Below are 25,228 nucleotides of genomic sequence, written 5' to 3'. Positions count from 1 at the left end.
CCCCTGCCTTGTGCCTTTTTTTAAGAGCAAGGAAGGGCTTCCCACAGTCATCCACAGACTTTCCCTCATACCTCATTCTCTATATCTGCCTCATGGACCTACTTCCAGCCACTTACAACAAGGGAGTAGAATTACCATTTAGCTTATCTCAGTTAAAATTCATGGACTGTAGTTGAACTAGAGTCTAGGGCCACTTGGTACCTAAGCAAAATGGCTTCTATTTGTAAGAAGAAAACAGGTTAATGGCTTTTGGAAGGCAACCATTGTAATCATCCCAAGCGTTCAGTTGCTGTTTGTCTGTTTCAGAGCCGAAGAGATTCCTCTGAAAATCTTGGCCCACAATGGCTTAGTTGGAAGACTGATTGGAAAAGAAGGCAGAAATTTGAAGAAAATTGAACACGAGACGGGGACCAAGATAACGATCTCATCGTAAGCCACCCATTCAGATTGTGTCTGATAATGGAGAGCTTACATGCTTAACTAGTTCTTCTCTGTTTCCCTAAAACAGGAATATAACTAGAAATAATATAATTATACTATATAATATTATATATTAGAATACAATTATAATATGTAAGTGAAGTAGTGATCTCTATCATTGTCAAAAATAAATATGTGAATAGTTGTCAGTCAGACATTGTCCAGTATGGATCTAACCTAAGTCGTTAGTACGACTTACGGTTACCATGTCAGATTCTATGCCAGAATGTATTATGAGAGAATCTAGCTTTCTACTATTCCACCAACACTTCTTTGTGATTTTTTTTTTTGGAATTTTATTTTTCCTGTTGAAAACAGGGACCTTTTTCTCTTTTTCACAATGGCCAGATTACAGGATTTGAGCATCTACAATCCTGAACGAACCATCACTGTGAAGGGCACCGTGGAGGCCTGTGCCAGTGCCGAGGCTGAGATCATGAAGAAGCTGCGTGAGGCCTTTGAGAATGACATGCTGGCCGTCAACGTAAGTGACGTGCTGGGCCCTTCCGTGGTTTCACGTGGGCTCTCAGCGTTCGCGGCTCTTGGGGTTGTCGGTGGGCTAATAAGAAATGCCTCTGAATAGGTATGCACAGTTTTTCCTTACTTCTTAGGGTAAAGGTATTGACACAGTCAGGAAGCCAGCTAGTAAGCACACTTGACAAGGTCGTGTGGGTCATTAAAACCATAATTCTGAAGAGTACAAAATGAGGAGATCTGAGGGTAGAATGTTTGTTAGGAAAAGCAAAACATAAAAGGGTTACAATGACACAATAATATGGACCAAGATGACTGGAAGGCTACAAACAAAAGTGAAAGGAGCTGAGGTGATAGGAAAGAATTTTTTTCCTACATCCCAAACTTTCTGTAATACCATTTTGTAACTTTTACAATGTTAAAAACATATACTTTAAAATTAACTTTGGATTTTCACTTCTTGCTTGCTGAGCTGCACGTGTAGATTTCCGGTAAATGTCGCTCTCTGAGCTCTCCCCAGTATTTCCTTCTAGTAGACTGGGACTTGTTCTCCACGTCCTTGCTACCCAGTTCCTGCTGCAGAATGGGACCGCACCAGTCTGACATTCAAAAGCGCTTAAAAAAAAAACAGTTGTCTCTCAGTGAAGTCCAAGCTCAAGCTCAGCTCAGAGGAGTGCACTTTCTTCTTTCTTTTATTTTCTTTTTTAGAATTCATTTGACAGGCAGAGAGAGATACACAGAGACCTCCAGTCCTCTGGTTCACTCCCTAAATGCCCACAACAGCTGGGGCTGGGCTGGGCATTGTGAGTCTCCCAGGTGGGTGGCAAGGAGACAACCGCTTGACCCATCACCTAAGGTGCACATTAGCAGGAAGCTAGAATTGGGAGTGGAGCCAGGACTGGAACCCAGGACTCAGGTGTGGGATGCAGGCCTGCTAAGCCTCACATGCCCGTAGTCCAGTTTCAGCAGTTGTCAGCTCGTGGCCTGTTTTGTTTCACCTGAGCCCTCATCTACTTCCCATCCCTCTTGGGTGGCTCTGCAGCGAATCTCCGAGCTGGGCATACTTCATGGAGAGTGGATGTTGACAACAAGCCCTGTGGCTTCTATCCCAGCTCCCTTACTGTAGCACTCGGCCAGGTCAGTGCCCCGTCCCCCACCTCTCCTGTGAGTTAGGGGCATGAAGGGATGAGGCAGAGGAGTGCAGTGAGACTTCCCCCTTATTTGGATGTATTTGTCTGTGAAAGTGTCATGTGAAGGCCTCATCTTCCTGTGGGCTGTGTCGTCTTATGGTTACCTTCTCTTTCTGGACATCTGGAAAAGCTACAAAGGGTCTGTATGCTCCAAACATCTTTGGCTAAACCAAACGATCGCTTAGATGCATTTGTGTCTGGAACAAAGTCATGTGCTGGGGAATATGTAACAAAATTGCTGCATTTTCTGTATCAAATGAGGCGAAGGTTCTCGGAGAAGGCAACTTACTGGGTGACCGTAGTCACAGATGAGAAAACAGAAGGTGTTAGAAAGCTGGTTCACGGCCAGCACTGCGGCTCACTAGGCTAATCCTCCACCTTGCGGCGCTGGCACACTGGGTTCTAGTCCCGGTCGGGGCGCTGGATTCTGTCCCGGTTGCCCCTCTTCCAGGCCAGCTCTCTGCTGTGGCCCGGGAGTGCAGTGGAGGATGGCCCAAGTGCTTGGGCCCTGCACCCCGTGGGAGACCAGGATAAGTACCTGGCTCCTGCCTTCGGATCAGCGCGGTGCGCTGACCGCAGTGCACCGGCCGTGGCGGCCATTGGAGGGTGAACCAATGGCAAAAGGAAGACCTTTCTCTCTGTCTCTCTCTCTCTCACTGTCCACTCTGCCTGTCCAAAAAAAAAGAAAAAAAAGAAAAGAAAGCTGGTTCACGTTCAGGAGGAAAGTTGAGTACAGGCTGGGATGAGTGCAGTGAAAACTCGCCTCCAGCCTCTGTGAACTTCTCTTGCTTAAATGTCACATCCGCAAGCAAGATGATCGTGAGGCTGGGGTGGTGAGCTGTCTTGAACCTGGGCAGTACCTAAGTATGGGGTCTGAGCTTTCCGTGGTTGGAGTTAAGAAACTGTTAATCTGTTTAAAATGTAGTCATTCAACAAATATTTATCGAATATTTATCGAGTACTTACTGCATACCAGGCACTGAAAACACAACACTGAGTAGGACAGACTTTGTCTGCAAGGCATTGTGGTCTAAAAGGGAAAGCAGTAACTAACAGGTGATTCAAATGCTGCGTGATGAGCATTTGTTTTAAGGAAACAAAGGCCTGTTTGGGATCACAGACAGAACATTTAAGTAGGACCTTTGGGGAGAGGGAAAACTTCCCATGTGCAGGCACACCTGAGCCCAGGTGAAATCCACGGGGTGAGTAGGACTTAGCCAGGAACGCATGGAGAGAGGCACTTCTTTGCAAGGGAGACAGTGCGTGCAGGGCCCAGAGATGCGAGAGAGTGTGGGGTGTTCAGGGAAGGTTGGGCAGGGTGGGGACAGGGGGTGAGCAGGCGAGCAGCTGCCAGGGTGGCCGAGGTGCTCAGGAAGAGCCCTGTTTGCCCTGGTAGATTGTGTAGACACTCCCGAGGGCAGCAGAAAAGCCTTGAAGGAACGCCCCGGTCACACTGAGGTTGGCGCCCCACCCTCCTCCTGGACGCAGGGTGGAGAGGAGGCCCCGGTGCCGGTAGAGCTAATTAGGAGACATTGGTGGCATCCGCGCAAGAGCGGGAGGCTGACCCAGGCAAGCTGGGCCTCTCCGGCCTCCGCCCCTCATTATTTTTCTCCATTTCTGTTCCCAGCAACAAGCCAATCTGATCCCGGGGTTGAACCTCAGCGCACTTGGCATCTTTTCGACGGGACTGTCCATGCTGCCTCCACCAGCAGGGCCCCGCGGAGCTCCCCCCACTGCCCCATACCACCCCTTCGCTGTAAGTAGCTCAGATCCGGAGGTTTGCCCTGCTCTGGGCACCTTCAGGCAGCTGCATTGCTCTGTGCTGAACCAAAGCTAAAGCTTTTGTTCGGACGCTGTGCTTATTAGGAGCACTTACAGGCTGCAGCCAACACTTCTTGGGACTTCCTTCTAATGGGCAAGGTGATGCTAAGCCATCCTGTAACCACGTGCTCTTACGCAGTGCGAGGGTGCTTCACAAAGGCCGTGGAAAAGTGGAATTAAAAGATAAGCGTATTTAGGTGCAAAAAAATTTTAAAATCTGCGTGTAGTTTTTTCCATAAATATGCATTTTCTACAAACTTTTTGAAGACCCCTCATGTATGTCCTATCTTGGAAAGAAAGAAACTACTAGCAAATTCATTAAGTAGAGGCCCATTTGCTATATAAAAAGGATTTGTTAGCTCAAGTAAGAATGTCTTTAATATCTATTAAAATAATAGAGTACCTGGATGATTCTTGAATGTATATATACACAGTTCCTACCTATGCCTACAATTCAAATGCATCCCATTTTATTATTGTCTGTGCTGCCGAAGCAAGCACGTATCCTATTTATTAATAAAATGGTTCTTAAAAGGAGATACTAGACACTGTTGCGTCTAAACACTTAGCATGATGCCTGGTATTTAGTAGGTTCTCTATAAGTATTTATTGTTTGAATCAATTCACAACAGAACAGAGACGGAAGCTACGTTTTGTGAGTTTTCTGCTTGTTGCTCTTACTCACAAGCATCGTGACCAAACTGGGATTCAGGACACTTGGCAGGGTTTTTTTTTTTCCCATTCCTAATTCTCCGTACATATTGCTTATTCTTTTTTTAAGTAAGCTTTCTTTCTTCAAATGTTCATTCTGCGTAAATGGGAACAATTAGGTGGGTAAACATTACCTTAGTAGCTACTTTGTAGGCATTGCCCTGTGTGAATTCCCAGTAGGTTTTTGAGAGTCGGGAAGAACCCACTGTGCTATTCTGCCAACAAAACACAGAACTGAGCTGGCGCCCACATCCTCAGCCACATGCACGTGCACGTTCTGCCGTCTTGCTCACGCTCAGCGCTTCTGAGTCACTTCCGAAGTGCTCCATAGCATCCACCTCCTCTTGGGCTGAAAGACGGGACCTGCGTGTGTGTGGTAGGGGGGCGGGCTGAAGATGTGGTAGGAGGGGCCATGGCAGCTGTTCAGCCACGTGGCTGCTCCGTGAGAGGTGCACATGCCCGTTCCTTTGCTGCAAGTTTGAGACCAGCCCAGCGTGGTACCGCTCAGTGGCACCAAGGCCCAGCCCGTTTCCTGGGAGAGGGGCTCCACAAAGGATGACCTCGGAAATGAGGCCACTCTCACCACCTGGCAGCATGAGGGGAGAAGAGCATAATAAATTAGACCACTTCTCAAACTGATAATCTAAGATAAGGGTCAGCACACTGTAGCCCAAGGGGTAACCCAACCCACCATTTAATTTTGTGAATAAAGTTTTACTGGGAAACAGCCATGGCTGTTTCTTGACATATTGTCTATTTCTGTTTTCCTACTGCCATGCAGAGTTAAATACAGGCAGCAGAGACTGTACAACCTACAGAGCCTAAAATATTTTATTGTCGATTCCTGAAGAGGGGTTTTCATGTGATAACTGAATTTTCTCTAGACCTGAAAATGGATTTTGCCACTCAGAAACTTCCTTTCATCTGAGATTTCTACTCAAACAATAGAGCAGCCATTTTATTATTATATACTTCCTGTTCTTTATAAAACAGGTTTAAGTGAAATTTCTATTTTAATGAAAGCCATGTGGTTCCTGATTCTGTGGATCAAGATGAGATTCTGATCCAGAGCACACAGTTGCCTCGATGTTCAGACACGAGGGCTGCAGAAGTATGCGGCTGGGGCGGGCAGGCGCCCTCACCACGCCCCGTGCCTGACCTAGCACAGGTGCCGCACATGGGGAGTCTGCACTGAGGCTTGTGGCTTCTGCAGGGAGCCCAGAGCCACCGAAACACTCACACTTCTATCTCATAGGCATTCGGGTTTCAAGAGTAGACAATTTTGGTAATGCACTTCTTAAAAATGATTTATTCATTCATTCATTCATTTGAAACAGAGGGGGAGACAGAGAGAGAGAGAGAGAGAGAGATCTTCCATCTGCTAGTCCACTCCCCAGATAGCCATAGCAGCCATCACTGGGCCAGGCTAAAGTCAGGAGCCAGGAGCTTATCCCGGTCTCCCAAGTGGGTGGCAGGGCCCCAAACACTTGGGCCATCTTCCCCTGCTTTTCCCAGGCCATTAGCTGGCAGCTGGATTAAAAGTGGGGCAGCCAGCACATGAACCAGTGCTCAGAAGTAGTGCCAGCATTGCACATGGCAGCTTTACCCGCTACACCATACCACCAGCCCCTTGGGTTGCTTTCATACTACACAAAGCTCTCATACTTTTGCTGTTAGTATTCGAAAGTCAGGAAGTGTATGAAAACGGCTTTCTGGTTATAAAAGTAATACATGGGGGCCGGCGCCGTGGCTCACTTGGTTAATCCTCCGCCTGCAGCGCCGGCATCCCATATGAGCACCAGGTTCTAGTCCCAGTTGCTCCTCTTCCAGTCCAGCCCTCTGCTGTGGCCAGGGAGTGCAGTGGAGGATGGCCCAGGTGCTTGGGCCCTGCACCCCATGGGAGACCAGGAAGAAGCACCTGGCTCCTGGTTTCAGATTGGCACAGTGCTGGCCGTAGCGGCCATTTGGGGGTGAACCAGCAGAAGGAAGACCTTTCTCTCTCTCTCTCTCTCTCTCTCACTGTCTAACTCTACCTGTCAAATAAATCTTTTTTTAAAAAAGTAATACATATGTAGTATTTGTGAAGCAAATAATACCAAAATATAGAAAGCACAAGTTTTTTTTTTTTTTTTAATCTAAACCAGTGCTCCTGTGTATATGCATGTATGTATTATTTACATATGCCAGATTTTTCACCCTGCAGTGGAAGTCCTTGCGTATATGTTTTGGCTCTCTTATCCAATTGTTTCACAGAATAAATTCCTAGAAATCTCAGTGTATTTCAAAATGTCTATGGAAACTGAAACTAGAAGATAAGGCTGTTAGGCCAGGTGTAGTGGTGCAGCAGGTTAAGCTACCACTTGGGACACCCATATCGAATTTCAGAGTGCTCGGGATGGAGTCCTGCCTCTGCCTCCCCCATCCAGCTTCCTGCTAATACGCACTCTGGGAGGCAGCAGACGATGGCCCAGGTGTTTTGGCCCTGCCACCCACATGAGAGTCCCAGATAGAGTTCCAGGCTCCTGGCTTCAGCCTGGCCCGGCCCTGGTTGTTGTAGGCATTTGAAGGGTAACCAGCAGATGGGAGATTCTCTCTCTCTCTCTCTCTCAGCCTTTCGAATAGTAAAATAAAAATTAATTTCAAAAGATATATTTATTTTAGTGCAGAACATTTTTGAAATCTATGCATGGCTTTTTTGTAATACACATCTTCCATGAGCCTTTTGAAGACCCCTCCTCATGTATGTGGATTTCAGAATTTTCTACAGCAAAATAAACTGTATTTTAATTCCATTGTTAATGAACGTTTGAAGTAGCCTGGTAGAATTGCTGAGCTGAAGAATGCACACATTTTACCTGCTGATGTGCACAGGGTGACCTTTCTATTCCCTCTAAGAGGGTGTGACAGGACCAAGTTCGGTTTCCCACACGCTCACTACCTATTGGATTAGTCTGATATTTGAAAATATACATTTTTTTGTTATTATGCAAGCAAACCATGTTGGATATATTGGCCATTTTGTTCCTCTTTGCTGTGGTGTGGTGCCGTGCGGTGCGGTGCGGTGTGGTGTGTCTCCCGGGTTCATGTGTTGGGCTGGTGGAAAGCAGCTGGGTCCCGGGGGCTGCCTTCTCACAGGAGCAGATGAGGCCTTGGGGAACTGGACTAGTTCCCACAGCAATGGGTCGTTGTCGGTGACCTGGCACCTCCCCTGAGTCCCTCTGGCCAGCCGCTGCTGGTTCTCACCAGAGCCCTCACTCCCCCAGGACTGTGGGCCAGGGAAACCTACCTCAGGGTCTGTTACGGCAACAGAAGACGGACTCAGACAGCTGTCTCTGTACTGGCCGCCAGCAGTCTGTCGAGAATCAGTATAGCTTGGGTTCAAGAGCCAGAGTGTCTGCGTTTGAATTTCTGCACCAGCGTTCGCTATCTTCTATCCTGAGGCCAGCGATTTAACCTCTGTGTGTGTCTTCGCGTCCCCGGCTGGACAGCAGGAGTAGCTATAGCCCCTATATCACGGGTACTGGTGAGGGTTCTTTAAGAAGTGAAACTTGGACATAGTAACTGCTGTGTGAATCTTAACCGCCTTTGTCACTTTGTCATCTTTTTCTCAATGATATGTAGCAGCTAATCCTTCCGGAAGGCTGTTAAACACTCCTCGTGTCGTAAACGTTTCCCAGCAGTCTGTCATTTGTCTTTGCTTCATTTGTGGTGTCTCTGGAACAAATGGACTGTTGTGTGAAATGTACCGTTTTCTCCAGCCTTCCTCCTTTTATCCAATTTTCACCCGACTCGCACTCCCTAGAAGTGAAGCACTGCTATGTTTACACATTAAAAATGTTTTCTAAACGTATTTATAAAATCGCATTATCCAGAAATACAAATAAGATCATACCATACACAATAAATTACAAGCGTTTTTGTTTTTGTTTTTGTTTTTGTTTCCTTACTCTGGGGATCTTTCCATAACTAGGCTTAATTTTCCTTAATGGCTACATAATATTCCATGAATAAATATTGCATAAATCTACCATAATTTTCCTAAATGATATGCCCTTTTTAGATACTTGTGGCTGGCGCCGCAGCTCACTAGGCTAATCCTTCGCCTGCGGTGCCAGCACACCGGGTTCTAGTCCCGGTCAGGGCGCCGGATTCTGTCCCGGTTGCCCCTCTTCCAGGCCAGCTCTCTGCTGTGGCCAGGGAGTGCAGTGGAGGATAGCGCAAGTCCTTGGGCCCTGCACCCCATGGGAAACCAGGATAAGTACCTGGCTCCCGCCATCGGATCAGCGCGGTGCGCCGGCCGCAGCGGCCATTGGAGGGTGAACCAACAGCAAAAGGGAAGACCTTTCTCTCTGTCTCTCTCTCTCACTGTCCACTCTGCCTGTCAAAAAAAAATTATTTATTTAAAAGGCAGAGTTACAGAGAGCTAGAGGCAGAGAGATATCCTCCATCCGTTGGTTCACTTCCCAAATGGCCACAAGTGGCCAGAGCTGGGCTGATCAGGAGCCAGGAGCTTCTTCTGGGTCTCCCACGTGGGTGCAGGGTCCCAAGAACTTGAGCCATCTTCTTCTTTCCCAGGCTATAGCAGAGAGCTGGGTCAGAAGTGGAGCAGCCAGGACTAGAACCGACACCCATATGGGATGCTGGCTCTACAGGCGGGAGCTTTCCCCACTATGCCATAGCACTGGCCCTGAGTTTCTGGCCTTTTGAATATCATACTAAGGGAAAAAGCTTTCTTCCATCCAAAATATTTTTAAAAGTTCTCCAGTGTTTTTTAATACTAATTTTTAGTTGTTGGTTTTTAGGGACTGCTTGTATATATAATACCCCATTTATATGAAAGGCAGAGTTAAGGAGAGGGAGGGAGAGAGCTTCCATCTACTGGTTCACTCCCTAAACGGCTGCAATGACCACAGCCATGAGTTTCTTCTGGGTCTCCCATATGAGTGTGGGGGCCTAAGCACTTGGGCCATCTGCCACCCTTTTCCTGAGTGCATTAGCAGGGAGCGGGTTTGGCAGTGGACCAGTCAGGACTGGAAGCGGTGTCCATATGGTACGCTAATTAATTTCCACTTTGCTTTCCTCCATCCACTTCATTTTCTCCTGGATTCCCACTCGACGGGGACTGGGTCCCACTCTTCCACCGCTCTCCTTCATCTCTGTCCTGTGCGGGCTCCTCTCCCCAGGCACTGCTGAGCTCTCCAGCGAGTCTGTTCTAGTCACAGATCCTCTGCCAGTTCTGCGCAGCCGATCCTGTCTTTAATTCCCAAGATCCCCCAGTCCTCTGATTGCTTGTTTCTCATGCGGTGGACTCACACTTTATCCAAGTGCTGCACACGTGAGTCTCACTAGGAGCTCGGACTTTCTCTGACTTCTCCCTCATTCCTGGATCAACTCACTGGCGGCGTTTGCTCACCCCACTTGGCCTGGCTGCTAAGTCTGTGTCGGTTGCTGATGAGTTTTAGTTGTCCATCCATGTACTTCAATAAACTCAGTGAATGGCCGGCACCGCGGCTCACTAGACTAATCCTCCACCTGCAGCGCCGGCACCCTGGGTTCTAGTCCCGGTCAGGGTGCCAGATTCTGTCCCGGTTGCCCCTCTTCCAGTCCAGCTCTCTGCTGTGGCCCGGGAAGGCAGTGGAAGATGGCCCAAGTGCTTGGGCCCTGCACCCCATGGGAGACCAGGAGAAACACCTGGCTCCTGGCTTTGGATCGGCGTAGCAGCCGTTTGGGGGGTGAACCAACAGAAGAAAGACCTTTCTCTCTGTCTCTCTCTCATTGTCTAACTCTGCCTGTCAAAAAAGTACATAAATAAATAAACTCAGTGGAGAACTTGGAATCCTTGAGGGAGCTTTTTAATCCCACAGTCCCCAGGTCTGCCTGAGCCGGTGAATTCAGTGTGGGGTGCAGTGGTGGATCCTGGGCCGCAGGTGTGTGTTGGGTCCCAGTTGTACCTCTTGCTGGTTTGCCAAGTTCTAGCTGCCAGTTTCTGGGGTTGTCCTGAGACAGCACAGAGGCGCATAACAGCCGCCATGACAGGAGACCCTCGGGCAGGCTGGGGTAGCCCAGTGCACCTTCTGAACCCCGGGGAAGCCACGTCCCCGACACAGACTCCTTCCCCAGGCTGGGATCGCTCTGCCGGGACCCTGGGGCTACTTAAATATTTGAATGTGATTGGGGCACCCAGCGCTTTCCCAGCCTGATTCCTGATGCTTCAGGACATCCCTGCAGCGTGAATCCCGTGTTCTCCCGTGATCACGTGCACGCTGCAGTCCTCCCAGGAGACCGCAGGGCTCCCTGGCCTCCTCTGTCTCGGGTGCGCACACCGACTCTGACCCGGAGGGAGGCAGACAGCAGTCTCTGCAGCGGGGAGTCGGGAGTGAACCTGTGGCGATGACAGCCCCCTCGGTGCGTTCTGGTTGGCAGAGGGCAGGGGCTCTCCCTGGGCCCTGCCCTGCTACAGTGCTTTGTGAGGCCTCGAAAGTAAAGCAGCTTCCCCGTCCAGAAGCAGCAGGACTCCTCCATCTAGGATGGCACGGCCAGCCGCCGGGGGCCAGTGGGGTTCCCTGCTCGCCCTTCTGTCGCTCAGGGCCAGGGACCAAGGGTCGGCGCCGGCAGCCTCCGTTCAGGTTGCTTTTTCTCATCGTTCTGAGAAGCACATGTGCAAGCCCCCTTGCCTTGAGGCCGCAGGCTCCGCGTGGGCTTCGGGAAGATGCAGCCCGTGTGGCGCCCTGTGACCGGCCCTTTCGTTCAGTGCTGTGTGTCACCGCGCAGGGCAGCCCTTGTACTTGGGCTCAAATCCGCGTCTAAACCACAGCCCACGAGGCCCCGAGTGACCTTGCGTTGCCTGTGTCCCCACTGCGCTCTGCTGTTACTTGCGTTCACTGTGCTGGCCCCCCTCTCATTCTGCCAGGCCAGCCCTTTCCCAGCCCTGGACTCCCGAGAGCCCCGCTTACCACGTTCCCTGCCCCGTGTGTCAGACAGGGCTCTGTCTCTTCTGTGGGACTGCTCTCACGTTTTCTCTTGTGCCTGCCCCCCCCCCCCCCAGCAGGACGTAAGTTCCGTGCTGGCAGCAGCTGCTTCTGTCTGGAGACCCCGCCCCTAGCACCAGGAGCAGTGCCTCGCACACAGGAGGCGTGCACATCCTGCATGAATGAACTCTCACGGCAGCTCTGCACGGTCCAGAGAGTATCGGAGTCCGTCTGTGGATGCGGCTCGGGAGAGTCCAATAAACGCTTCCAGCTCGCAGAGCCACTGTTTCAGGCTCGGATCTTGTCCTCCTAAACGACGCCCGCCCAGGGGCTCCGCTGGAACCGCGCTCCCGATTGCTGAGTTCAGGATTTCCCTTTGACAGCTTTACAGCTGTGGCTCGTGAATCAAAGGGAGCGTGTCCTTTGCACCCTTCTATAGCTAATTAAAAGTCTCTCCCTGTGCCAAGTGCCGGGTCTAAATCTGATGCAGTGTCTGTGCTGGAAGTGTTAGAACCCCGTGTAGGGGCTTGTCTGTTCTTGGTCTGTTTTTAAGGAAAACGAGAATCCTATTTCGAAAGGAATTATTTCCGCTAGGAGGCTGAAGGAACTCGCGCCAGGCGAGAGGAGGGCAGAAGTGCCCCTTCCCAGGGTAGTTTTGTCTGGGTGCAGCCCTGGACAGGACCTGCCGGGAGAAGGGGCGGGAGCTGATGCAGCGCTCTCTAGCCGAGCAAGATCTACTTCCTCCTTCCCTCCTGGCCCGCGGTTGCCAAGACTGCTGATCTCAGGGCTCCCTCTTGTGGGACTGCCATGTCACTGCAGCCTCTTTCCAAGTCAGAGCAGTCTTGCCCTGTCCCTCTTTTGGTGTGCATCACTGCCTTCTGTTTCCAAGTTCAAAAGGGAATAGTTTGGTGTTTTCCCAGTGTCATTTGCCTAATTCTAATCTGGAGCCAAGTGCAGCTGAGACTCAGGCGGTGCAGGATAGGGAGGTCACTGTGAGATTAGCTCAGGAGCCCCCATATGGAAACGAGGACCCCAACTCCTGTCTCGCGCACGCCTGGCAGCGTTGGAGCCACCTGTCTGTAGCGGCAGCTTGTGGAGACGGTTCCATGTGCTCACAGCCGGGCACCCTCTTTCCTGTCCTGGTGATGTCCTGTTTCCTGGGCCATCTGGAGAGCACAGTGAACGGGACTCCTGTCTGTCTGCTGACTTTGGTCCATGTCCTGCCCCTGCGACTGTAGAAAATCAGGTGTGTTCCTGTCTCGCAGGACTGCTGCCAGGATTGGGTTTTCAAGTGGCCGTGTAACATCCACCACACGGCCTGGTGCAAGCAGGGATCCAGGAAGGCGCCGACTGTCTGCATTCTCAATCGGCCCACAGCGCTGGTGTCTCCTGTCCCCGCTCCGCCCTCCTCACGCCCACACGGGGCATATTTGTTGTTTCCGTCCCCTCTTCTCTTGATCTCCTTTTCAATTTCTCTGTTCTCTGCTCTGCACGCCTGCAGAGCTCTCTGCCCGAGCTGACGGGCGGGTCTTCCCGGCAGCACGGCCACCTGTTCTGAGTGACTCTGGGGTATCGTCCCCGCACCCTCTGGTCCTCTCAATCCACGTCTCACGTTCTCCAGTACTGACAAGTCACTGGCCTTGGCTCCACTCCCGAGGGCAGGTTAAGGGCACATGCAGGCGTGCATGTTTGCATGTCTGTCTGCTCGCACCCACGTTTATTCTCACAGCAAGTCCCTGGGAGGCCTAAAGCATAGCTCAGCGTCGAAGTGACAGACACATAGCCTACAGCCTATAGAGCCCCTGTGGGCAGGTGGTGTCTCGCCAAGCATTGGCTGTTCTGGGGGTGGGGGCAGAGCAGAGCTCTGGGCACTGGGACAGAGTGCCTGTCACAGTGGGACAACGGTGACTTGAGCGTGGGAATGGCTGGGGGCGCCCACTCACTGCCTGATGGTTTCTCTCACATTGCAGACCCACTCGGGATACTTCTCCAGCCTGTACCCCCATCACCAGTTCGGCCCGTTCCCGCACCACCACTCCGTAAGTGCCCCTCTGTTCAGCCTCACCCCCCTCCCCCCAGGGCCAGCCCCACCTGCTCCTTGCCCTGGGAGTGACACAGCTCAGAGCTAAGCTCACCCCGTGCTGGAGTGCACCTGTCCCAGGGAACAGGCCCGCTGGCGGGTGGCAAGAAACTGGTACAAATGAGCAGCCAGGAGGTCGGATTAGACGGTGTTGGGCCCGAGGACAGAGCTTCTGGAGATCTTTGAAATCGGGCCAGCAGGGTTGAGTCGCTCCCGCAGACGGCTGTGGCCAGGACCCCTGGCCAGGATGGCCCAGGAGCACATGCCCTTCTCACGGCTGCCTTGTGCCAGTGCGAATGTTCTGGCTGCCTGGTGGGTGGGAGCTTTGCCTCTGCCACACGCCGGAGGCCTTGTCCCCGGGCCAGCACAGGGCTGTTTCCTGTTTGGATTCCTGGGTGAAGAAGCAGAAGAAGTCCCCATCAGATGTGCGTGTGGCAGACCTGCGAGCGAGGGTCCAGTGAGCTGCGACCCTCCAGGAGCGGTCTGTGCCTTGTCCCGGAGAACGGCCGGTTTCAGGGTCGCCCGAGGGCTGCCGCAGGGGCCACTCCCATGGGACCTGGGGCAGGTGCTGAGTGGCTGATGGAGGAGCCAGGCCGAGTCATGCCTTCTGTCTTGTGTGCCAGTACCCAGAGCAGGAGATTGTGAACCTCTTCATCCCGACCCAGGCTGTGGGCGCCATCATCGGGAAGAAGGGCGCACACATCAAGCAGCTGGCCCGGTTCGCCGGGGCCTCCATCAAGGTAAGGAGCCGGGCCCGCAGGACTGCGCGGGGGCCCGCAGCCCTCTTCCCATCCTCTCCCCTCTTTCTTGTTTTCCTTTTCTGTTCAGCAAACAGCCGGATTAGAAAGAAATACTGGACCCGATCAGCCGCCCCAGTCCTCTGTGGGCTGTCGCTGGTTCCTCTTCCCAAGAAGATAAAGCAGGGTCGGTCTCCCAGTAGTTGGCGCCCGCAGGCATCAGTGCGTCCTGTCCTTTCTCAGCCTCAAGCACCCGCCCTCCGCCACACACACACACGCACACACGCACACACACACAGTGAGGAGGAGCTTGAGTGCAGAGCTCTCTGGAAAGTGGTAGTGGAGTCCTGGACCATCAGAAGCCGATGGCCTTGGTGCACGGCGGCCGCCCCCCTCCTGCCTCCCCGGGGCCGTGTGGAGCATCCCCTGCCGAGCTGAGAGGAAGGATTATTCAGCTCTGGTCGTGCCCCAAGCCCCACTACCGGCTTGGACTCCCAGCCGCAAGGTGGAGTGTGTCCCCAGCCTCGCGAACCTCTCGGGGAACAGAGTTTGTGTTGTCCCGGGAGAGGCCGTGCTGCCGGGGACGGCCGGGGATTCCGCCGAGGGAAAGAGTGCGGAGTGCGGCCTCTCCCCGGCCAGGACAGAAGGGGTAGCCGGGAGCGCAGGCAGACGTGCACCAAGTTCAGTCCCTCAGGCCTCACGGGAGCCCTGCGGTGTGGGGCCTGGGAGGCGGGTGACGGAGATGCTATCGGTGCAGCTGGCCCTGAGGGACCGTCTCATCTAATGCCCACTTGTTCCCCTGAGAAAGGAGAGACCCAGAGCAGGGACGTGGTGCAGATGCACAGGCGGCAGGCCTGGCCCCGAGATGCAAACTCCGCTGTCGCCCAGGATTCTGAGCGCCTGCCCGGGCTGACGGCGAGGTAACTCCTCATTTCACTGGCTCGTCTGAGGCCACAGAGCTGAGGAACGTGCAAGCCAGCCTCACCCAGGTTCTTGATTCCTGGCCCAATGCTGGGGTCACTGCAGCCAGGCCTTTAGGGTGACACGGGGAGAGGGGGGATCCCCGAGGCTCCACCTAGCGGCCTTCCCGGCCCTGTGTCCTGAGGCAGGGTAATGACTTGTCACGTTGCTCCAGGTCTCTGTGAGTTTTCTGTTGGGCCAGCCGCTGTACTTCTGCAGGCACTGGGGACAGGGGAGGAAAGCCAGTGAAGACAAATATTTGTGAAAGAAATCTCCCACTTTTTAAAATCAAATCAAACTTCCCGCTTTAAAATCAGTGGGCAGGTGGAGTTGGCGGGGTGTGGCGCAGCAGTTCAGCCGGCCGTAGCGGGGCGCCCGCGAGTCCGGCTGCTCCGGTTCTCATCGAGCTGCTCAGCCAGGGGCCTGGGAAACAGCACGTGACGGCTCGTCACTGGGCCCCTGCCACCCATGTGGGAGACCTGGATGGAGACCTAGGCTCTGGCTTTGGCCTGGCCCAGCCCTGGCTGTTGTGACAGATTGGAGAGTGAACCAGTGAGTGGAAGATAGATCTCCCTTTCTCTGCCTTGAAAAATCAACGTGGCAGTTTTTGGTTTTGCTGGAATCCCTGTATCTCACAGGTCTGAAAGCATTTTTCTCCAAAGCAAGATGGACAGTCTCAGCAAACCCAGAGCCCCCAGTGGCTGCTTTGCCAGCCCGCAGGGCCACTGAGGGGCACACTCGGGCTGCTGGGCACAGTGCATGTCACGCTCGTCCGGGCAGCCGTGCTCAGGGGCTGGGTGAGCAGAGATCTAGGGGGGGCATCAGTTACAGGCGAGAGCGAGCCCCTGCCCGCCCTATGAGCAGGGCACCCGGTCAGCAGGCTTCTGAGTCCCTCCCCAGATTCGGCCGTGTGACCCCAGTGCCAGCCGGGGACACAGACCCCTGGCCCGTCCAGAGCACCTGCCATCCCTGTGATGTTGGCACTCCTCTCCCCTCCCTGAGTGCCAGCGGATTCACTGATAAAATGGGGTCCTCCCGCCAGCTTCTGCAGAGCACCAGTCTCCATTCTCCGACTTCTGGGCACTTGAGCAGTGAGCTTCTTTGAGAATCTGAACAAGACAGGCGTGAGTCAGTAGGACGTGGACAGTGACAGTGGAATGCTGCCTCTCAGCCCTTCGCGGTTTGCCTGGTGGGAAGAGCTGGGAAGCACCATGGCCGTGACCACATCTGGTGCTAGAGGCGGGGGTCCTGCCAGCAGTCTCCAGGGCCAGGTCATGTGTGCCTGGACACACAGGTTCATGTTTTTCAGCTGAGGCTACCACCAAGCACTGACTGCATGGTGGGGGGCAGGCCCCCAAGGATCTCGGCCGTTGGCTCTCTGTGCCTCACAGTCATCCTCAGGCCACAGAAGAGTCAAGGCCAGAGAATCCTGTGAAGATCCACGAAGGGCTCCTTCTAGATTAGGGCGGGAGTTGGAGCACGCCTGAGCCATACATTCACAATACAATGGCGACAGCGCCCTGGGGCCCTGAGGCCGGGGGTGGAGCCTGGCTTGGAGCATGTGCTGAGGGAGAGGGGTTTCCGGAGGAGCCCAGGACTGAGCCCCGGTGCCCCAGAGGCGGCGTGGGCGTGCATGCAGTGCCAGGGGTGAATGCCGGGCCTCCTGCAGCCTGCAGCTCAGCGATGGCCCCATCCTGCCTTAGGAACACCCTGTGACCCTGTCGTTGACCAAGTTTCCTTTTTTTGCACCTGCGGGCTCACCTCCCTCTTGGCTCTTCCTTGGCACGCTGGATGCCCGGTGCACTTTTAACTTACTTTATGTTTCCTTTTAAAGCTGCTTGAAAGGTTGGGGAGCGTAAGTCAGGAGGTGCTGAGGAAGAAATGTCAGATCTCCTCAAAAACAAATGCTGCCGGGCTCGTTGTTCAGAGACCTCAGGTCACAGGAAGTGAGCTAGGAGAGCTGCCTGTCCCAGCCTCCACGTGCCGTAGTGGGGGCGCGGAGGGACCGCAGCAGAGATGTCCCTGCTGCATTGGGACTGCTGTGCTTATGATTCACTTGCCGTGGACGGGGTGGTCCTGGCTATATCTGTTCCATCCCAAATGTCACTGCGGCTGACGGCCTGTGTGAGCTGAGGGGGGATCCCTGGTGACCGTGCCTCAAGTGAGATCCCGTTTTAATGCCTCTACACTGGCCTTTCATTCCCTCTGGGCGCTGGGTGGGTTGGCAGAGTGAGGATCCCCCCCACCCTGACTTCATGAACTTGGCGCAGCTGAGAGGCGGCCAGTCACTGTGGCGCTCAGAGCAGGGCCAGGCCCTGGCGACTGCTGAGCTGCTGCTTAGTCTCCCTGGGTGGCCAGAGACCCAGATTTGATAGTGGGCATTATGAGCTTGACCTCCTGCAAGCCAGGGTGTAGGCAGCTTGGTGTTGGGCAAAGCCCCATCCTTTCCTGCGGGTATGTGTGCCATCCACGCATGCACGCAGACCACAGAGAGCGACTTGGGGAGTAGCGGCAAGCATCAGCATTTGTTCTGTCCTGTGAACTGCAGATTGCCCCAGCAGAAGGCCCGGATGTCAGCGAAAGGATGGTCATCATCACTGGACCACCCGAAGCCCAGTTCAAGGTCAGTCCTGCAGGCTCTGGGCACGGTCTGCTCAGAGGCGACCTGTGTCCCTTCCTTCTGCTCACTGGTCTCACTCACTCGTCCCCCTCAGCCCCGAAGCTCCCTTTCCCTTCGCTGCCGTGGGGACGCGGCGTCTGGCCATGCCCAGTGCAGGCGGCAGCTCCCCCGGCCTCTCTGATCTTTTCGCCAGTCTCAGGATGGAGGTCGCCGACTCCTGTAGTCACTGCTGCCGGGCTCCAGGGCATCGCCATGGTGTTAAGAAGACACCGTGTGGTTTGTTGGAAGTTCTTCAGTAAAGGCCATTGTTTTGTGCTTGCCTCGTTCTTCTCCCCAAGGAAATTTTTAACTTGGGTTTTCTAAGAAAAGTCAGAAAGGGGAGGAGGGTGTCGTGGAGCAGTGGGCTAGGCTGCTGCCTGGGGCACTCACATCATGGGAATGAGCCTGAGACGGAGTCCTGCGCCCACTTCCCACCCAGCCTCCTGTCAGTGCGTACCTCGGGAGGAAGCAGATGATGGTTCGGGTACCTGGGTCCCTGCCAACCATGTGTGAGATCTGGATGGAGTGCGTGGCTTCATCCTGGCTCACCCTTGGCTGTTGTGGGCACTGGTGCAGTAAACCAGTGGGTGGAAGACGTCCAGAATGCACGTCAGGACGAAGTAGATCAGCGTTTGCTGGGGAGCGGGGAAGGGAGGCACTGGAAATAATGGCTGACAGGTGCCAGGTTTTTGTCTTGGGGAGGTGACCAAATAATACTGTAGGGATGGATAATACCACATTTTGTTTACCCATCCATAAGTGGAAGGGTTATTGTTCTTGACTGGTTCCACGTGTATTAAAAGTACAATCCTTGTCATTAAATTACTTAAATTTAACAGTGAAAACAAAATTAACACATGTGGAACAATATTATTTGGCCGTAAGAATGACGCTGGTGCGTGCTCAGCCTGGTGCACCGAGAAGACACACTGAGCGAAGAGACAGACACAGACGGCCACCTGTGACGAGTGTGGTGATCCCATGGACAGGCCATGTCCAGAACAGGCAGACCGGTGCAGGCAAAGGAGATCAGTGGGCGCCGGGGAATAGGGAAGGGTAGGATTGGAAATAACAGGTGCCACATTTTTGTCTTGGGGGTGGCATAGAAATTCGCCGGCTAGATGGTGATGATAACTGCACCACACAGTGGCCACTGATGCGTACACTTTAAAATGATCAACTGTGGACTGTGTGAGTCACCTCGGTTGTTTTAAGTTTAAACAAAAAAGCAATCCCCCTTGACTATCCTGCCTTTGAGGTCACCATCAAATAGCAAGCTGAGGTTCGTCAAATCCCATCACTGTCCCCTTACCTCCGTCCTTCAACAACCGGAGCTCTGGACACGGATGATGGGGGAAGTTAAGAATTCCCTGGGCAATTTCAGTTAACACATTTCTAGGCCAGGAGATGATGCAAATAGCCTTAGTCCCGCCCCTTGCCAGCTGCACCTGACAGGGGCAGTGCCTCCAGGCCTGTGAGCCTGAGGCCGGCGTGCAGCTGCCTGTGTGTGGCCCCAGTGAGTTTGGGTAGGAGCTGCCCACTGCCAGGACCCCTCAGCTGCCTTAGCGGTGCTGGCAAAGCAGCTTGGCGGGGAGCTGAGTCACCAGCCCTGCCCTGCTTTTCCAGGCCCAGGGGCGGATCTTTGGGAAGCTGAAAGAAGAAAATTTCTTTAACCCCAAAGAAGAGGTGAAGCTGGAAGCCCACATCCGGGTGCCCTCTTCTACAGCTGGCCGGGTGATTGGCAAAGGCGGCAAAACCGTAAGTGTGTGCGTGTCCTCACCTGCATCCGGTTCCCTGCGACTTGGGCTTTGTCTCCAGACACAGGGTCAGGGTCTTTGGTTGACAGAGCGAGGGGCACTTGACTTCCGAGCTCTTTGAGGCAGGAGGAGGCCAAGGACCAAAGTATGGTCAGCATCGCTGCAGAACCTGGGACCCCGAATCCACTGTGCTCTGAGCCCAGCACCGAAAGCACCAGGTCCTTGTGCCAGTAACCCCATCTCGGCTCCAGGCAGGTGAATGAAGGTCTCTACTCCCTGAAGACAGGGAAGCTGTCTTCTGCCTCCTCTGTACCCACACCTGAGACAGTAAAGGAGGCAGAGTCCCACCCAGCATCCTCGCTAATGCGCATAAAAAGCATTTTCATGCTCTGAGGCCTGCAGGCCCACTGTCCTGCACTCTCTGCCGGATCTTCACACTCCTGACAGAGGCCTCCGGGCCCTGCCTCCGACTCCTCCCCCGGAGAGTCTTCCTTCTGGCTAGTTCCGAAACCCCTCCATCTGCAGTAGGGCCTGGCTTCGCACTAGGGTGGTAGCTGAGAAGAAAAACCCGTCTTAAAGCGTCATCTGCTTTCAGCATGGAGTTGGCCTCCTGCAAAGTGCCAGAGCGTTCGACTCTGAACGTGCCCACTTGGTGGGACTTAGGGAGGCTTGAGAATGTATTGATTATGTGTAGGGTTTGCTATTTTTGTAAAGTTCTTTACATAAAACTTTTACATGGGATTCAAAGCCACTAGCTTTAAGCGAAAGAACAAGAGTCGCATGGAATGCAGTCAGAACACACACACTGAGCTTCAGGCAGTGTTGCAGCGCAAGGCCCACGGAGGGGGTTGCGTCCTGAGCACCTGGCTGTCCCCTGTGGCTGTTTGGGCACTCACTGACTTCTCTGCATTCCCCCAGAGACCGCCTCCTGCCAGGGACAGGGGATGGCAGTGATCGTACTGGGAAACAGCCCCACGGAGGCCAGAGGAGGCGCAGGGTGCAGGAAAGGGGCTGGGCTGGAAGCCAGCAGCAGGGAGGGAGAGTGAGGGTCCACGGGGCAGCATCAGAATGACTCAGTGGAAGGAGTGCAGTGAAGAGCAGGGGTGAGCAGAAAGCAAAGTGTACCGTGGCGTCAGACAGGAGGAGACGTGGGCACACGGTCAGTACCCAGGAACAACGGCTTCCTTACCGGGTCACTGTGGGCATGTGTGCAGCTGCACTGATGCGAGCCCCAGAATTAGAGAATCCAGCCAGAGGCTGACCAGGGCTGGACTCCCTGTCCTTGAACCTTCCAAGGCGCAGACCCACATGGTCCCATGCGGCCGGAGCCCACTGCCTTTTCTCCCTTCACAGGTGAATGAACTGCAGAACTTAACCAGCGCAGAAGTCATCGTGCCTCGTGACCAAACACCAGATGAAAATGAGGAAGTGATCGTCAGAATTATCGGGCATTTCTTTGCCAGCCAGGTACCTGAGCCGAGGGCCCCATCTCTCCTGCCAGTCTCTTTCCAGTTTCTCTATTGGTGGGCTGTCAGCTGGCCACAGGTCCTTAACACTCCTCCCACGACCCACCCCCAGCCCCTTAATGGAACCTTTCCAGGGTTGTCCCTGGCTCTTCGGGGACTGCCCATGGGGCAAGAGACAGCTGCCACACTGCTCCCTGCGCAGCTCCCCAGTGCACCAGGAGAGCGGAGGGCGAGCTCAGACTGTTAGCCCCCGACATGTTCAAGAGTGAGTTCTTGGCTGGCGCCGTGGCTCACTAGGCTAATCCTCCGCCTGCAGCGCCGGCACACCGGGTTCTAGTCCTGGTTGGGGCGCCGGATTCTGTCCTGGTTGCTCCTCCTCCAGGCCAGCTCTCTGCTGTGGCCAGGGAGTGCAGTGGAGGATGGCCCAAGTGCTTGGGCCCTGCACCCCATGGGAGACCAGGAGGAAGCACCTGGCTCCTGATTGGTGCAGCACACCAGCCAAGCAGCCATTTGGGGGGTGAGCCAGTGGAAGGAAGACCTTTCTCTCTGTCTCATTCTCTCTGTCTCTCACTGTCTAACTCTGCCTGTCAAAAAAAAAAAAAGTTCTCAGCTTCCCTCACATCTCTTCCTAGGCCCCAGTCACAGCCTTTCTCTGTGAGGGGCCACGTATCGGGCAAGGCCACCCTCTGGGATCTGAGCCCAGAGGCTGAAGAGCAGGCCAAGTCCCAGAATCTCACTGTGCTTGTTAAGCGTTCGTTGAAAGGGCCCTGTTTTCTGGTTCCTCTCTCCTGCCCTCCGCGTCCTGCTCCATACGCCCTGTCAGAACGTGTCCCTCAACACACTGCTCCTCTTCCCTACCTTGGCCTCGTTCTTTGTTGCTTTTGCTGGTGGGTTTTGGGAGATCAGACTGGCCTTGTCGTAGAGCCGCGGAGTCACACAGCGTGGCTCGCACTGAGGTGTGTCAGCCAGAGGCCCAGCTGTCCGTGCTGTGCCCCGCTCCCCATGCCGAGCGCCCTGGGAGGCTCCCTGGCCGCCAGCTCTGCCTCTCAGCAGCGTGGGGGTGCTGGGGGGTGAGGATCAGATTGGGGTTCGTGTGTGGGCCCTCGCTGCTCAGGGTAGCGCTTCTCCCTCTCCCCAGCAGTTTCCTACTGTTCTTGCTGCTCTAGGAAAGGTGGGCGGAGCTGACCGGTGAGGTGGGGAGGGGACGTTGTCTGACCCCTGCTGCTGCTTCCTAGCCTGCCTAGCAATGAGCTGCCGGGGTGGGACGGGGGTGGGGGGAGATGACCCTCCCCCAAGTCCCAGAGCCTCCCCAACTGCTTGTCCTTAGAACTGGGTTCCTTTTTTCCCCTGTCCCCCACCCCCCCTCTCTCCCTTGCTGCAGACCGCACAGCGCAAGATCAGGGAAATTGTACAACAGGTGAAGCAGCAGGAGCAGAAATATCCTCAGGGAGTCGCCTCACAGCGCAGCAAGTGAGGCTCCCACAGGCACCAGCAAAACAACGGATGAATGTAGCCCTTCCAACACCTGACAGAATGAGACCAAACCCAGCCAGCCAGATCGGGAGCAAACCAAAGACCATCCTGAGGAATGAGAAGTCTGCGGAGGCGGCCAGGGGCTCTGCAGAGGCCCTGAGGCTCCTAGGGGCTGCGGAGGGGCAGAGAAAGGCCAGCGGGTTCCAACAGAACCCCTAGCCTTGGCCCTGCCCGCCAGCGCCTGCCCCCAGGGCCTCTGCAGGCTTCCCCGCTATCCACTTCGCCATCCACTTGGATCTCTCTGAAACTCCCACGACGCTATCCCTTTTAGTTGAACTAACATAGGTGAACGTGTTCAAAGCAAAGCAAAATGGACACCCTTTTCTTTTTGGGGGACAGACGTCTCTGTACATGTCTGTACATATTAGAAGGGGAAAGATGTTAAGATATGTGGCCTGTGGGTTACACAGGGTGCCTGCAGCGTTAATATATTTTAGAAATAATATATCAAATAACTCAACTAACTCCCATTTTTAATCAATTATTAATTTTTTTTTCTTTTTAAAGAGAAAGCAGGCTTTTCTAGACTTTAAAGAACAAAGTCTTTCTTTGGGAGGTCTAATGGAGTAGAAAGGAACTTGGAGGCCGCCCACACAAAATTCACCCAGAGAGCAGTCTCGTCGGACACTCCCAGCAGTCCTGGATCACCTGTGTGTGTCAACAGAAGGGATACCGTCACTTTGAAGAGGAAACTGTCTCTCTTCATCCCTGTCTAGCTCACACACCCATTTCTCTTTGCTTCACAGGTTTTAAACTGGTTTTTTGCATACTGCTATATAATTCTCTGTCTCTCTCTGTTTATCTCTCCCTCTCCCCTCCGCCCTCCCCTCTCCTCCATCCCCATCCCCATTCTTTTGAATGCCCTCCCCTCTCTGTCTCAGTTCCCTGTACCTATGCACCCCCCAGGCAAAGCAGTGCTCTGAGTATCACATCACACAAAAGGAACAAAGCGAAACACACAAACCAGCCTCAACTTACACTTGGTCACTCAAAAGAACAAGAGTCAATGGTACTTGTCCTAGCATTTGGAAGAGGAAAACAGGAACCCACCAAACCAACCAACCAATCAAACAAAGAAATTTTCCACAAAGAAAGAAATGTATTTTTGTCTTTTTACATTTTGGTGTATAAGCCATCGATATTCAGCAAAATGATTTCTTTCTTTTAAAAAAATATGGAGGAAAATAGCAATTTACATAAGGTTGTTGGCCCAGGGCGTTAAATTTACAGATTTTTTTAAACTAGAAAAACACACACAAAAAAAAGCTACCTCAGGTGTTTTTTACCTCAGCACCTTGCTCTTGTGTTTCCCTTAGAGATTTTGTAAAACTGATAGTTGGAGCATTTTTTTATTTTTTTAATAAAAATGAGTTGGAAAAAAATAAGATACAACTGCCAGCCTGGAGAAGGTGACAGTCCAAGTGTGCAACAGCTGTTCTGAATTGTCTTCCGCTAGCCAAGAACCTATATGGCCTTCTTTTGGACAAACCTTGAAAATGTTTATTTAAAAAAAAAATGACTAAGAAAAACAGAGAGAGAAAATATTTGAGATGTCCTGAATTTCAATAGGGTACGCGCCATTAGGGCTTTTTGCGCTAAAGGATGAACATGACTGGTTTATGTGAACAAGCCATCATACCACCAGACTGCAATGCCAGTTTCCTCTACTGCAAACAGTGTTCTGTGACAAAAAAAGAAAAAAAAAAGGAAAAAAAAAAAAAAGAAATATATCCAGCTAACAAGATCTTGGTGTCGTGGTCTCTTCTTTTACTAAGCATTGCCTTATCCCAAGGCATCAGCTGAATCCCAGCTCAGAGGGGTGTGGGGAGCCTGGGACTGCGTGTACAAGCAGGATGTGAGCATTGGGAAGGTCTCAGGGAGGAACCCGCTAGATCAGTGGTTTCCAGAGGGTGGTCCTGGACCCGCAGCATCACGTGGGAACTTGGTAGACATGCAGATTCTCAGGGTAGCGAGAATTCTGGGGCTGAGGGCATGCGCGTGTTTCAGCAGGCCCTCTAGGTGAACCTGTGTGCACAGAGGTTGAGACTTCCAGAACTAGTGCCAAGCCAGGGAGGAGACAGCAGGCCACTTCAGAAAGTTCTTGGAAACCTAGAATTAGTTTGGCTGCAGAATGGTTTTTAAGAGGCTATTTTCATAATACATATTTTCCATGAACTTTTTGGAGTGCTCTCATATTTTGCCCCTCCAAGGGAAGCTAAGTTTTCGGTATCCCAGGAGCGTAGAGGGCAGTGTCAGCCTTAGACTGGAAGGGCGGGTGCTGTCCTTGGCACTCCCATGAATGCGCAGTGAAATGGCCGAAAATGATCCTGCTCCCTTTATAAAGTTTATTCATAGATCTGGGGGGGCTACTGGAGATGGTGCTGAAGCCCGG

The 25,228-nt window shown here is 53.1% G+C and overlaps 1 protein-coding gene across 2 annotated transcripts in view; it reads left to right on the top strand.

Moving 5' to 3' along the window:
- The window catches only part of IGF2BP2 (insulin like growth factor 2 mRNA binding protein 2), a 172,300-nt gene extending 147,720 nt beyond the window's left edge, over nucleotides 1-24,580 (top strand). Inside the window, exons 8-16 of one of the 2 annotated variants that reach the window (XM_002716463.5) lie at nucleotides 307-429; nucleotides 829-964; nucleotides 3,772-3,900; nucleotides 13,615-13,683; nucleotides 14,348-14,464; nucleotides 17,970-18,044; nucleotides 19,707-19,838; nucleotides 21,191-21,304; nucleotides 22,685-24,580. In XM_002716463.5, coding sequence (XP_002716509.1) covers nucleotides 307-429; nucleotides 829-964; nucleotides 3,772-3,900; nucleotides 13,615-13,683; nucleotides 14,348-14,464; nucleotides 17,970-18,044; nucleotides 19,707-19,838; nucleotides 21,191-21,304; nucleotides 22,685-22,777 — 988 coding nt within the window. In that variant the 3' untranslated portion in view covers nucleotides 22,778-24,580. The remainder of the gene's footprint in view (nucleotides 1-306; nucleotides 430-828; nucleotides 965-3,771; nucleotides 3,901-13,614; nucleotides 13,684-14,347; nucleotides 14,465-17,969; nucleotides 18,045-19,706; nucleotides 19,839-21,190; nucleotides 21,305-22,684) is intronic. The other variant, XM_002716464.5, reaches the window with a different exon arrangement.
- Nucleotides 24,581-25,228: the final 648 nt, after the last annotated feature.

This window comes from Oryctolagus cuniculus, chromosome 4 (genome assembly GCF_964237555.1).
Source record: "Oryctolagus cuniculus chromosome 4, mOryCun1.1, whole genome shotgun sequence".
Taxonomy (NCBI): Eukaryota; Metazoa; Chordata; class Mammalia; order Lagomorpha; family Leporidae; genus Oryctolagus; species Oryctolagus cuniculus.
Note: the sequence above shows the minus strand (reverse complement) of the source record. Positions and strands in the feature narration are given on the sequence as shown.